General features: G+C 41.2%; 1 protein-coding gene across 1 annotated transcript; it reads right to left on the bottom strand.

The window, feature by feature from the left end:
- Window positions 1-2,029: 2,029 nt before the first annotated feature.
- On the bottom strand, window positions 2,030-3,528 carry LOC147636148 (multicopper oxidase LPR1 homolog 1-like). The gene is made up of 4 exons (XM_086802084.1): window positions 3,334-3,528; window positions 2,752-3,208; window positions 2,466-2,635; window positions 2,030-2,329 (listed from the first exon to the last, which is right to left on the bottom strand). Exons 1-4 carry the CDS (start codon window positions 3,526-3,528, stop codon window positions 2,030-2,032), a joined length of 1,122 nt encoding a protein of 373 aa, XP_086658210.1.
- Window positions 3,529-15,382: the final 11,854 nt, after the last annotated feature.

The following is a 15,382-nucleotide window of genomic DNA, read 5'->3' as shown; positions in this document are numbered from 1 at the left end:
CTCTCCCATTCTGTCCCCATTCTTTTGTGGTTGTAGACTAGAGCGTAGCTATGGATGAGGATATACACACGGCTACTAGCAAGGCTATAAATGTGGCTACAGGCGATGCTATACACATGGCTATTAGGCGAGGCCATATATAGTAGCTATAGGAAATGCTATTTAGGTGGCTATGGGCGAGGCTATATATGTGGATATGCATGTGGCTATACTGCTCAGCTACAACCACATGCCCTTCGCCACAAATATAGCTACATATATAGCCCCACCATGGAAATTTGGAATCCCGAATTTCTTTTGTTGTGGTGCAGGTGTGAATGTGGCTATGCTCTAATTCTCTTGTAGTGAACCCTTTCTCTCCAACTCCATGTGTAAGCAATCTAAGAAAGAACCATCATGTGCACTCTCGACATCTTCCTCTAAGCAAGATACAAACCCTCCAACACAAAAACCTCCATCTTAGACACAACTTCACACCTTCTCACTAGCTACCTGGCAAGAAGTAAGGATAACATATCTTTTAGTCTTGCACACACACACTCTCTCTCACACAAGAACTACCAGAGGGCAAGGGAAAAAAGAGGAGACTACTACAGGTGTGTGCACAAATCCTAAGACTTTTGGAGCTTCATGGGGCGCATGATGTCATTATCTTCGTGGTCGATCCCGTTAGGGCCCGATAATATTTTCTGCATAATATTACGTAATATTTTTGAAAAAGGTAATATAATAATTTTTAAATGCAAGATTATGCATTCTAGTTGCACTTTCTCGATTCATCCATCTGTTCAATAAATAGTTGAGCTGCATCTTTTTTGCTTGAGGTGCACTGCCTCCTATCGGTGAGAAAGAGAGAGACCTAGTTGTATGCGAGAGATGGAACTAGTTGATGAAGGTTTGTAATGAGATGCTTAATTAAGAGATGTTTAATGAATTATTTGTTACTTTAATCTAGGACTAAGAGAGATGTTTAACCAAGTGATATTTAATGAACTATGACATTGCTTGAATTTGTGCATGTATGTGTGTGTGTATGTGTGTGTATGTGTGTGTGTGTGTGTGTGTGTGAGAGAGAGAGAGAGAGAGGGATGTTTAATCAAGTGATGTTTATTGAACTATAACATTGCTTTAATATGTGCCTGTGAGAGAGAGAGAGGGAGACACTATTGGATGTGGCTTTACAAAACCTTAGGCAATACTAAGGTTTTAGGGGCTAACTAATTAATAAATATACGTACTGCCTAAATAACTTTCCATACCTAGAAATTTGAAGATAGCTCAAAAGCCTCACGTGCACAGCCAAATTTGAAGATAATTTAAAAGCCTCACGTGCAAGGCCAAAGGAAAAAATTGATTTTAAGGAAGTGACTTTAAGTAAGAGATTTGATAATCTATTGAATGATAACAAATTACATATTTGTTTGGGCTTCTTATTTGGGCCAACAAGACAATATGAATGAATGAACTGCCTCCTATCTATGAGAGAGAGAGAGAGAGAGAGAGAGAGAGAGAGCTGGTTGTATGCGAGAGAGAGAACTGGTTGATGAGGGTTTGCAATGAGATGTTTAATCCGTGATGTTTAATGAACTATTCGTTGCTTTAATCTAGGCTTAAGAGAGATGGTTAATGAACTATGCCGTTAGTTTAATTTGTGTATGCATATGCATATGTGTGTGTGTGAGGGGGAGAGAGAGAGAGAGAGAGAGGTTTACTCAAGTGATGTTTACTAAACTATGATGTTGCTTTAATATGTGTTTGTGAGGAGAAGAGAGCGACTACTGGATGTGGCTTTACAAAACCTTAGGCAACACTAAGGTTTTAATTAAGTAGTCACCCCGTTAGGGCCCGGCTAGTTAATAAATTCAAGTATTGCCTAATAATATTAGGTCATGCTTGAATAACTTTCCATACCCCAAAATTTGAAGATAATTCTAAAGCAAGGCCAAAGAAAAACAATAAATTCAAGAGATTGATTTCTTAAGTAAGAATGAATCGTAGGACTACTATACTACGGGTGTGTGCGTAAATACTACGATTTTTGGAGCTTCATGGGACGCATCATGTCATTGTCTTCGTGGTCTATCATGTGACAGTGCCACAGATAGCCTGGCTCCGATGTTGCGTCGAAGGGAAAGGCCTTGTCTTCGGAGATGGTGAAGCGCATGAGCAATCTGGTGACAACCCACGGAGAAGCAGACACCGTATCCTTCCAGCCCAGCTGATTGTTGCCCGGCTTCCTCCTCTTCTCCGTGTAGCAGCTCCTTGACTTGTAGTGGTAAGGGACATCCAAGGAGCAGTTGCCGGCGTTGTAGCGATCAACGTCAAAGGCCTGTTGATCCAGCACCTTGAAAGTGATGAGATGCACGTGGATCGGGTGAGTCCGGTTTGTGAGGATTATCCTCGACCGCCCCTAGCTTGGGTGTCTCTGTGACAGGATCCTGCCAGGTCAGGTTGCTCAATAGCACCTGCTCCGTGCTCCCGGTGTCATCATTGAATTGCAGCAGGGTGAGGTTGCGAACCAGCGCATTCTTGTGGTTGATTCTGCGGAGTCGGGCGGGAAGCGATTTCGGTATTGTGTTGGTGTCGGCTTGATAAGAACTATTAATGCTCGCTACCACACTGAACTTCATGATCACTGTTGTGTTGACGTTGTCGTCAAATCGGCCGACAGGGTAAGAAGCCTCTGCTGAGTTGTTTAGAAAGACCTCCGATCCAGGCTGGAGGCTAGAGAAGTCGATTAGCACGTCTAACCTCTCGGCAGCTTCAGCATCTCTTCATCGGCTGAGCGGATGACGTAGAGGCCCTGCAGCCCGGCAAACACATTCAACCTGGTGATGCCAACAGCGTGGTCATGGTACCATAGCATAGTGGGGTCTTGCGTGTTGGGGTAGGTGTGGTTCTGGGTCTGAAAAGTTTTGCCTGTCTCTCCACTGGCCGTGATCCACGCGTCCGGATGCCCATCCGAGGAGCTCTGCACCTGGCCTCCATGCAAGTGTGTCACGGTGGGCACCCCTCCATCGCGTGGGTTCGCCCAGTGCAGTGTGTGGTCCACCGTAAGCATGTGCTGCTTGTCCGTGATGTGGTTCTCCCATCGCACGTGGGATTCCACCCGGTGGACAGCTTCCAGTGTCGGACCCGGGGAGCTTGCGGTGGCTTGGCTTGTGCCAAAGGCGTAAAGCGTCGTTTCAGGCAGATCCCTGTGTAACTTCTGCATAATACAATGATCCACGGATTAATGAAACGGAAGTTAGTCTGATAAGATGACTAGAATTAATCCTTGTATTAATTATCTCTACGTGTGTACTATCTGCTTATTGATTCATGCTTAATCACCTGCTTGATCTTGTAGGCTCCCAGGGTAATGGGCTGGCCTGCGCTCACGTTGATGACGGTGGGGATGGGAAGGGAGTCCACGAACTTCTCCAGTGGGGGGGAGGAGAGGTGCGGGTTGCAGGTGGAGGGCTGGCATGATCCGGAGTGCGGTAAGGCTAACAGCGCAACAAGGAAAAGCACAGCTGCTCCACGCATGTTATTCTCTATTTAGAGAGCCAGCAGTCGTCTGGAGCTAACTAGTGTTGTGTACGTAAGCTTCGTATGACTGCGCGGCTGCGCGCACGTGCAGGCAAAACAACGCGAAATAATTGGACCCTCCTCTATTTATCTAGATATGCAGTGCTGAAGGGGTGTGCACTCTGTGTGTGTAGATCTGCAGTGCTGAGGGGGTGTACACTCCCTCTGTGTGTGTGTGTGTGTGTGGGGGTGTGGAAATAACCAAAGGATCGGACCTTTTTATAGTACTCACCACGCATGATGCGTGCAAGCCGTAAACATCTATTGCTGCGGTATCTAGAACATTGATTAATTGACCAAAGCCTGGCTGCATTTATGCAGGATCCATATGTGGGCATTCTCCAATGATCTAATCGAGCGCTCATCCTTCAAAGTCAAGGTTTCAACTATTTGCGATTACTTAGTTCAAGCAGCAACCCGTCAAATACTATATTTCAAAAAGTCCACTTTTCAATTGTTTGCGATTGTCAACATACTCTCGCTTTGACAATTCATAATTCATGCACTCTTTTTTCCAAAAGCGACAAACAACAATCTCATAAATGGGTTCTATGAGACTACTACGAGGCTTCAATTAAAGCACATCCATGCAAAAGTACAACGAGTGTTTTTACCAAAGAGACAAACAACAATCACACAAATGGTTCTATGTGGGAGGGTTCCAAGGAAAGCACATATCTTCAGGCCAACAAAAAAAAAAATATGTAAATCTTCTTCGAATTAACAAGCTAGCTCTTCTTCGAACAAGCTAGCTACCAGCTGCATGACCTCACATTGGTTTTTCGTTTATGGTGCAATGACAATGTCATTCCTCTCACAAAAGACATGATCAGGGCTTGCGGGTTGGTCCAATCAACAGACATGTATGACAGCACAAGATTTCAATGAAAGGTGATAATTATAAAGAAAGGTCAAATTTGATTTATGCCAGATAGCACACAACTTCAACGAAATGTGCTTCTCGATATCACAAAATAAAGACATTTATGGACATATGCCTATATATATACTCACTATAAGTCCTATAGTAATAAGTGTGGTACAGTAAAGCAACACGACACATAATTTTCTTTATATATATATATATATATATATGTATGTATGTATGTATATATATGTATATCCATACCTATATGCATATATATATGTATGCATGTATGTATCTATGTATGTATGTATGTATGTATGTATGTATCCATTGTGTATATATATAGGTATCATACATACATACATACATATCTATATTTATACATATATATATATATGCATATATGTATATATGTATATATGTTAATATATATGTAGGTTTGATATGTTAATATATAGTAGCGTAATTTCGTTGCTATCCTCTCTATTCAAGAACGAAACCACAGTAGAGCAGCGAAATTTCACTGCTAAAGGCACAACTCAGCGCACGCAAAATTTTCTGCTACAAGCGTTGCTAAGGAGCGAGATTTCACTGTGCAGCAGCGAATGTAATCCTCGACATCTCAACAAAAAAAAGTGTTGTTGAAACACTGCTGTAAAACGGTGGTGTTTCCCTGACGTATTGTAGTGAAAGAGAGTTTGCTTTTATGAAGGGAGAAGAGGGACAAGAGGTGAGAACTTTGTATACATACAAACCTACATATATATTAACATATATACATACATGCATACATGCATATATATATATATATATATATATATATATGTATGTATAATACCTATATATATACATAGTGGATACATACATACATACATACACGCATACATATACATATGCATGTAGATATAGATATATATATACATACATACATACATACATACATATACACATACATACATACATACATACATATATACATACATACACACATATATAGACATACATACATACATATATATATATGAAGGAAATTATGCACTGTGTTGCTTTACCATACCTCACTTATTATTATAGGACTTATAGTGAGCATTTATATAAACATATATCCATAAATGTGTTTATTTTGTGATATCGAGAAGCCTATTTCGTTGAAGTTGTGTGCTATCTGGCATAAATAAAATTTGACCTTTCTTTATAATTATCACCTTTTATTGAAATCTTGTCCTGTAATACATATCTTTTGATTGGACGAACCCGCAAGCCTTGACCATGTCTTTTGTGAGAGGAATGACATTGTCATTGCACCATAAATGAAAAACCAATGTGAGGTCATACAGCTGCTAGCTAGCTTCCCAGACCAAGGACCACACCTACCCCAACACGCAAGACCCCACCATGCTATGGTACCATGACCACGCTGTTGGCATCACCAAGTTGAATGTGTTTGCCGGCTGCATGGCCTCTACGTCATCATATGCGCTCAAATGAAGAGATGCTGAAGCTGCCTAGAGGTACCTACTATGAGGTCCCTCTTGTACTTCAAGATAAGGATCTCTATGCATAGGCTTATGTATTAAGCTCATACATAAGCAAAATACATAGAGCTTATGAATTAAGCTCTATGCACAAGCTCATATATAAGCTTTATGCATAGGCTTAATGTATAGCCTATTTCGTTGAAGTTGTGTGCTATCTGGCATAAATAAAATTTGACCTTTCTTTATAATTATCACCTTTTATTGAAATCTTGTCCTGTAATACATATCTTTTGATTGGACGAACCCGCAAGTCTTGACCATGTCTTTTGTGAGAGGAATGACATTGTCATTGCACCATAAATGAAAAATCAATGTGAGGTCATGCAGCTGCTAGCTAGCTTCCCAGACCAAGGACCACACCTACCCCAACACACAAGACCCCACCATGCTATGGTACCATGACCACGCTGTTGGCATCACCAAGTTGAATGTGTTTGCCAGTTGCACGGCCTCTACGTCATCATGTGCTCCGATGAAGAGATGCTGAAGCTGCCTAGAGGTACCTACTATGAGGTCCCTCTTGTACTTCAAGATAAGGATCTCTATGCATAGGCTTATGTATTAAGCTCATACATAAGCAAAATACATAGAGCTTATGAACTAAGCTCTATGCACAAGCTCATATATAAGCTTTATGCATAGGCTTAATGTATAGTGCTTATGCATAGGCTTATGCTTAATCATAGGCTTATGCATAAGCATATTGCAAAAGCTCTATACATACGTCTTATGCATACATTCTCTCTTATATATAAACTTAATGCATAAGCCTATGCATGCATGCTTTCATAAAGCATATATACATGAATCTTATGCACATGCTTGTTCATAAGCTCTATGCATGGGCACAAAAAACACAAGTAAGAAATAAATCCCTAGTACCCAGAGGTGCAAAAATACAGACTCAAGTCAGGGGCTTACCTCTTATGCTTACTATAAGCTTGCAAGTGGTAGAGGGAGTTTGGAGTAGCCTAAGATCCAAGAGACCTTGCCAAAGATGTGGGCCACTTACCTTAACCTAGCCAAAAAAATAAAAATATTAGGAAAGCTTTTATTTAATAACTCAAGTGAACTATTAAGGCATGCATAGTAAACCACAAAGAGAAGAGGGAAACTTAAGGAAAAGAAAGAGAGCAAGCTCATTGAAGTAACTCTCAAACCCTTAATAAAACATGTAATCATTTGGTTTTACTTAAAATTACAACGGTTACCCTCATAGTAGCCTTGATCTTTCAATAATAGTTTAAGTATCGATTTTGAAGTAACCTGTCGTTTAGACTTCCTATGCCAATTATTATGTTGAGTCCTTCTTTACTTAGTTGGTTGAGGTGGTATAGTTGGATAAATCTTGGGAACCCATTTCAAGGTAGATGTGGGTTGCCACTTTTTAGCCCGACATTCATTCCTCCAACAAACATGGAAAGCTTCCTAAATTGGTTGCTATATTCCTTAACGGAACTTCCCTTTTTCTCCAAGTCATACCATTGTCCCACAAATTGAGCTCGTTCCAATGGAGATGTGAAGTGGCAAAATTCTTCCCAAGTGGAAAAATGCAAGCCTTCATGTTGAGTAAACCGCCACCATGAATCGGCATAATCTTCCAAATGCAACACGAAAAATTGTACTTTCTCTTCTTCCTTTTGGGGCAGGGATACAATGCAAAGTACATCTCCATCTTGCTAGTCCATTCTTCCGATTCCTCAGTGGTTGTATTCACCCTTTTGAACTTAGGAAATGTAATCTTGTCTTTCACATCTTTGGCTCTCGGTGGTTCCAATGTAGAATGACCAAGGGTATTGTGCAAAATGTCCCATCTTCCACTAACATTGTAAACACCTCTTGAAGGGCCTTCCATGGGATCCAAAACTATTGGCTGCTTCCCCAACCTAGAACCCATGACATGTCCACTTTGATGGTCTCTTGAAGGTATATTGGACTTACCTTGCATACCACCAAGATTCCCATGTGGATTCAGTGCATGATTAAACCAGTCCACACCCCTTTGTGCACGTAAAATCCGGTCTTCAAGAGTTGCAAACATTTCATCCAACTTGTCCACCATTTGATACATCAACATTGCATTTTCATTGCCTTGCCACACAATCTCACTCTATTGATGTAGAGCACTCTTTTTGAGCATCCCTTTGAGCATCTTTGATTGCATAAGTAATAAGAGCAATCCTTAACATATCCAAATTAATGTTACTTGCCCAATGAGAGTTGATCCTGTCCGTTAGTGTGGGTCAGCATCCCTTCATTGACTATTCCCCCATTAATGTCATGAAGAGATACTCTATCTTGTTGCATAGCCCTTGAACTTTTCCCACATCGTCCAACATTGGAATGTGGATTCTCACTCATTGGAGCATCACCCACCTGTACCAAATCATCACAAACAACTTCATTGGCATCATCATGAGCTTGCTTATCTTCCACGGGCACTTGTGCTGCTTGAGCTCTCTATGTCCTTCCCTGGTTCCCCATGCTACCAAGTAGTTAATATAGCAAACGGCAACCAAATTTTGATTTCTTTAGTTTTTCGCATTTGCTTTGATGAGATAAACACTTCTATCACCCTGGATCACCACTTTGAGCACCTCCATACTACATCTTTGTTTTGACTTTTTACTGAAAGTCAATAATGAGAGTTGACCATTCATACGGTCACAAAATTGAGAGCTTATTGGCTCATTAGGAAGCTCCTTAGTAGTGTTCTTAGGCTATATCGACACATTGAATTTAGTCTGCCCTATTTTTGAATGAATTAGGGTTTTTAGCCTGAAAGAACTCTCTACTTTGTACCCTGAAATGGTGTCCGAATCAACCACTTGATGGCTAGTTAGGACCGCCTGAAGACAGTAGCTTAGAAAGAATAAGATAGGAGTACTTACAATGTTTTTAGCATGACTCGTGCTAATTCATTTCACCATTACAAAGAGCATGTACTCATGCTTTCCCCATTCATCCAAAGTAGCTGCACCACAAAAGAAACAACCACATAGCATCCAAAAATCATGTGATTCACAAGCACAACTCACTGATTTGCATCACTTCAATGACTTCTGCCTTTTCTCCATGGCCCTTAAAAACCAAACAATCAATCATATGGCAACAAGTACAGTCGAATTTGTTCAATGAACAGGCAATGCTTCCATCAATGGTGTTCAAAAGCATAAGAAAAATCTTACTCCTTGCATAGTTGTTGAAGATTTCAAGAATTGAAGACTTGAGAAGGCTTGAGATGGTTGAAAGCTTGAAGAAAGCTTAAAGAGGTGATCCAAGTCGTATGAATTCATAGTTGGTAGACGTCTCCACGACTGCATCCCATGCCAATGCTCAGAGAAAAAATGCAGCAATTGAAACCTTCTAACCATGCTTAAGCAAGATTAAACTTAAATGAATGGCTACAAAAGTGCAGTAATGTGGCTCAGCAACTCGAGCAATTAACGCATGATTCAGCGCTCCAATCCACATGGAAATAGCTACGACTCCTCACAACCTAACTAATCTAAGCTTACACAGAGTGGCTACCAGATGGTTCAAGACCAGAATGTGCCAAATCTTGCCCAAAAGCTAATAACACCTGACTAGGAAGATGAAGAAGATGGTAGGGAGGGGGGAAAGTGGGCAGAAGCATGGAATCGAAAGGGGGATAAGGCAATGCCCGATTGAAGAAAGATAAGGAAGGGAAAGGAGGTACAAAGGTGGGGATAGAAGACCTAGTGGGTTGCACAGGAGGGGGGCAAGGGAAAGTAGCACTAAGGAGGATACAATGGAGCAAAGGTGGGGGCTGATCGAGGGAGAAGGTTGGGGTGAGAGAGGCAAAGGTGGGGGGCTGAGTTGGTTAAGCATAGCAAGGTAGGGGTTGAGGTGGAGGAGGGAGGCCACAAGGGCAATAGCGTGAAGAAGGGTGAAAGTGGGGGGGGGAGGCAAAAGAGAAAGGTGAGGGGGAGGAGGAGGTGAATGTGAATGTGAAGGTGAAGGCGAGGGGCCTACAAGGGTAGCATCACAAAGGGGGAGGGGGCGGCAGAAAAGAGGGTAAGGTGAGGGAGGGACTTGGGGGGGTGCTATCATAGGTAGCATGTGATCCAGATGAAGACATAAATCCCTTCCCTTACAACAATGAGGACCTTTCCTTGAGTGTAGGAATGAATTAAGACGAATTGAATTTGTGATGTTATAATTGTTGTCTTGTGAATATAAATTAAAAAAATAAAATGAAATCCATCCCTAGGGACTGAGTGGCAAGGTGGTGGTTGGATAATGGGGGCTTCGACCAAGGTTAGATCTAGGCTCGATTCTCCTCCCATGGAAGTATAGACTTAAGGATGTAGATTCTTCTATTTCACTACTCTACTGAGATTTTAAAAAAGGTTTTATTTTGACCTAAAGTTTGGCAAACCCCCTTGGGTTAGGAGGAAAGATCCTTTCAAATCATCCCAAGTGGAATGCACCCAGTTATCCCTGAGGGTAGTCCCAAGAGGAGGAAACTAGGCATGGCCTCATAGTTAATTTCAATGATTGCTTTTTTAAGAAAAAGGACCCACTATTGAGGTACTCGGTTAAGAGGAAAAGTCGAAGACCAAATTTGACCAAAAGAGCCCCACATTTGGAGCTCGCATAGCTCCAACATCTTACAAAGAAGTTTCCCTTTTTGTAAAAAATGGAGGTGGACAAGCAATGCAGGTGTTGGAGCCCTCTTCTTCAATGTTAACATTAGTTCCTCGAGTGATTATATTTAAATTATCCAGTCTAGGATTTATGAGGCTTTAGGTTGATTCATCAGTGGTGGGACACAAGAGGTATAATGATTAGGGAAAATGCATAGGGAAGGGTGGCCTATACTATCATCTTTCAATGGATTCTTGTATGGCAAGCTTAGGAATCTTGGTGTTTTACGCTCAAGCTCTAGCAAATTTTATTATCTAAGAAGAGTTGGTCATCAAAAAAAGGTGATGGTGATGGAGCTTTAGCAATCAAGATGCTAAACTGGCTTCTATATGGAGGTGATGAAGAAGTAAATCTACACGGAAGGAGGGTTGGAGGGTTTGCCAATAAAGGAGGTATCCCAAATATCATTATCTTTATGAAGAAAAGTAAGGTTTTAAACACCCTTATCACTTCGTGCTTAGCGTTGCATGCTTTTGTTAGCTAATAACACCTGACTAGGAAGATGAAGAAGAGGGTAGGGAGGGGGGAAAGTGGGCAAAAGCATGGAATGGAAAGGGGGATAACGCGATGCCCTATTGAAGAAGGATAAGGAAGGGAAAGGAGGTACAAAGGAGGGGATAGAGGGCCTAGCAGGTTGCACAGGGGGGCAAGGGAAAGTAGCACTGAGGAGGATACAATGGAGCAAAGGCAGGGGGCTGATCGAAGGAGAAGGTTGGGGTGAGAGAGGCAAAGGCGGGGGGCTGAGTTGGATAAAGCATAGTAAGGTAGGGGTTGAGGTGAAGGAGGTAGGCCACAAGGGCAATAGCACGAAGAAGGGTGAAAGTGGGAGGGGGAGGCCAAAGAGAAAGGTGAAGGTGTGAGGGGGAGGCAAAGGTGAAGGCGAGAGGCCAAAGAGAAAGGTGAAGGTGAAAGTGTGAGGGGGAGGCGAAGGTGAAGGCGAGGGGCCTACAAGGGTAGCATCACAAAGGGGGAGAGGGAGGCAGAAAAGAGGGGAAGGTGAGGAAGGGCCTTGGGGGGGGTGGGGGTGCTATCATAGGTAGCATGTGATCCAAATAAAGACATAAATCCCTTCCCTTACAACAATAAGGACCTTGCCTTTGAGTGTAGGAACAAATTAAGATGAATTGAATTTGTGATGTTGAAATTTTTGTCTTGTGAATACAAATTTTAAAAAAAATGAAATCCATCCCTAGGGATTGAGTGTCAAGGTGGTGGTTGGATCACGGGGGCTTCGACCAAGGTTAGATCTAGGCTCGATTCTCCTCCCATGGAAGTAGTATCACTACAAGAGCTTGAGGGCATACCGACGCTAAAATACCGACGCAAATGTCGAACGTCAGTATGCCCGTCGTAATGTTGGAGGAGACAAGTCGGGCGGGGTATTTTCAAATTTTCGTTTACCGACGCGTATACCGACGCTTATTCCGAAGCATATACCGACGCATATTCCGAAGCATATACCGACGCACATTCCGTAGCATATACCGACGCTCATAAGTTTCGTAGCATATACCGACGCATATTCCGTAGCATATACCGACGCACATTCCGTAGCATATACCGACGCTTATTCCGAAGCATATACTGACGCATATTCCGAAGCATATACCGACGCACATTCCGTAGCATATACCGACGCTCATAAGTTTTTTACAGCCGAGAGCGTATTTTCTCATTTTTTCGCAGGCAGCGTTGCAGAGAAGGTCTCTTTCTCTCCCTCTCCTCTTTTTTCCTCTCCTCTTTTCTCCTTCTTTCTTCTTTTCTCCTCTTCTCCTTCTCCTAATATGTTCTTGCTTTTACTTTTTAATTTAAGAATTAGGACGTTTAGGGTTTTGTGTTTTTTTGGCTCTCTATGCATGTTGAGAGCTCTCTATGTATGCATAGATCTCCTAATGCATGCATAGAGATTTTAGGGTTTTGTATTAGTTCTTATTCTTGTGTTTAATTTACTAATTATTTTGTTTAATATTTTGTTTTACAGCTCTTTCACCTCACCAATCTTTCACCAATCCTCTCCTTCAGCTTCGCAAAAAAGAGGTAGATCCTCTTTCGATTTTTCTTGTTTATGTTTTTTTCTATGTATTATTGCATCCCTGTTTTATGGTTTAGGGTTAGTTTAGGGTTCTTGTAAGCTTATACATAGGATTAATTTAATATCTATGCATAAAACCTATCATAAGCTTGCAATCTCTATTCATAGCCTTCTTGCAAGCTTTATGCATAAGCTCTATTCATAGAGCTTGCGAGCTTGTGAAATCTCTATGCATAAGCTCTATGCATAGGTTTTATGCATAGAGTTTGCAAGCATATAAAATCTCTATGCATAGGTTTCTTGAAAGCTTGCATGGACATTGTACATAGAGCTTGCATAGCCTTCTTGTTGAAAGCTCTATGCATAGCCTTCTTGTAAAAGCTCAATGCATTTGCTCTATGTATAGGCTTTATACATAGAGGTTGTAAGATTATGAAAGCTCTATACATAGGGCTTGTAAGCTCATGCAAGCTCTATACATAGAGCTATATGAATCTAGCTGAATGCATGAATTAAGATCTATGCATAAGGCTTAATACATAATGTTTTATGTATAAATCTTATGGATGAGCTTTATGCATAAGGCTTCACATGCGTTATGTTTTTTTGCATAAACCTTTTTTGATGTAGAGTGCCTTGCATGGATGGAAAGCATAAGCTTTTTGAATGTTTATACTCTCTTATACATATAACATATAAGTCTTATGCTCTGTTTTTCTATGCATAAGGTATTCTCTTTATTCATAGAGTTTATATATGTTATCAAGGTAAGATCTCTTATCCATGTAAAACAAGATCATGTTTATTACACCATTGGGTGATGGGATTAAGGGTTAGCATAGTGCATAAGGCTTATAGCATAGAGCTTATGCATAGAGCTTATGCATAAGTCTTGCATAGAGCTTATGCATAGAGCTTATGCATATGGCTTATGCATAGAGCTTATGCATAAGGCTTATGCAGTTGGCTTATGCATAGAGCTTATGCATAAGTCTTGCAGCCTTATTATGCAAGCTTATACTTATGGCTTACAAGCCTTACTATGCATACGATTGCATAAACCTTATTCATAAAGCTTGCATAAGACTTACGTATAGAGCTCAATGTGTAGGCTCTATTTACAGAATCTATGCATTTAGATTTTTGCATAAGGCCTTTATAAATAGCTATTTATGAATAGAGATAGCTTCTCTCTCCATCCTTGTTCAAATTCATCTTAATTTTGTATGGAGAGAAGATAAGCTAATGTATAAGTTATTTTTAAAATCTCCCACAACGGCTGGGGAAAAGAAGCCCGTTTGATGCTTTTTTAAATATTTTTAAAGTCTCCCTCAACGACTGGGGAAAAGAAGCTCGTTTGACGCTTTAAATGTTATTTTTTAAAATCTCCCTCACGGCTGGGGAAAAGAAGCCCTGTTTTATGGTTTACATAGTGCTTTGTGTAATGCATAATGATTTGTGTTTAATGAGCTGCATATACATGTTATCTTGCTAGATGGAGCCTCTCAATCTTGAAGAGAGAATAGCGTGTCCATGCATGCGATGTAAGTACTAAATCTTTCGAAAACGAAGGATTTGTAACCAGCATGTTCATGACGCTGGCATATTTCCAATGGAGCGCTTGCAAAATTTACGGTTTCAATCGTACAACCAAGCAAGTGTGCAGCCGCATCTTGATAACATTGCGCCTGTGAATTCTCGTCCTGAGGATATCGCAGGAGGGAGTGACAGATGGAGCTCAATTAACAGCACCCGAGGGAATGGAAGAAGGTCAGGAAATGGAAGAAGGTCAGAAAATGGGTGTTGGATGCCTTCATCGAGCAACAAGAATCTCTCTTCGAGGAGCATGAACATGAAGATCATCAACCACGACATTCTCAACGGTCAAATTATGAACCAGAGGAAGAGGCCATGCGTAAACTTGCACGCCTTCCATTATACAATGGTGCCAACATATCTGTATTGCGTGCATCTCTTACGATGCTAAATTTGCAGTCAATTTTTGGATGGTCTAATACAAGTGTCGCTGAACTATTCAAGTAAGGACTTTTTTTGGAGATTACACCTACTGTTGAAATGATAAATTATCAACTTGTATTTGAGAAAATCTTAATAGTAACGATCAGATATTGCCATACTTGCAGGCTTTTGAAAGACCAGATATTGCCCCCTGGCAACGAGATGCCTCCATCTCGTGCAGATGCCAAGAAGTTATTGAAATCCATAGGCATGGATTATAATAATATTCATGCTTGTCGCAATGATTGTTGCCTCTTCCGCCATGAATATGAGCATTTGCAAGAATGTCCCCATTGTGGCTCTAACAGATATAGAGAAGATGTTCAGGGGGAAGCTATCCCGGTAAAGGTTCTCAGGCACTTTCCAATCATCCCAAGAATAAAAAGCATGTTCAGGTGCAAATCTATAGCAAGCTTGATGACATGGCATGCCACAACTCGATCCACAGATGAAGTGATGCGTGTGCCTGCTGACTCACCCGCATGGAGACACATTGAAGAGAAATGGCCGGCTTTTAAGGAAGAACCTCGAAACCTCCGTCTTGGCCTAGCAATGGATGGTGTAAACCCTTTTGGTTTAAGGAGCTCTTCATGGAGCACATGGCCTGTTTGCCTTGTGAATTATAATCTTCCGCCATGGTTAGCAATAAAGAAAGGTCATTTGTTGCTCTCATTAATAGTTCCA

This window comes from Cibotium barometz, chromosome 8, assembly GCF_041138505.1.
Source record: "Cibotium barometz isolate CiBa-2024 chromosome 8, ASM4113850v1, whole genome shotgun sequence".
NCBI classification, from domain to species: Eukaryota; Viridiplantae; Streptophyta; class Polypodiopsida; order Cyatheales; family Cibotiaceae; genus Cibotium; species Cibotium barometz.
Note: the sequence above shows the minus strand (reverse complement) of the source record. Positions and strands in the feature narration are given on the sequence as shown.

What these genes read in the sequence shown, in the direction of transcription:
- LOC147636148 (XM_086802084.1), bottom strand. Translation starts at nt 3,528, where the DNA reads ATGCGTGGAGCAGCTGTGCTTTTCCTTGTTGCGCTGTTAGCCTTACCG. An exon ending in GAGCCTACAAGATCAAGCAG is followed by an intron (nt 3,209 to 3,333) that starts GTGATTAAGCAT and finishes TGTATTATGCAG; the next exon opens with AAGTTACACAGGGATCTGCC. An exon ending in GATGCTGAAGCTGCCGAGAG is followed by an intron (nt 2,636 to 2,751) that starts GTTAGACGTGCT and finishes TCAACACAACAG; the next exon opens with TGATCATGAAGTTCAGTGTG.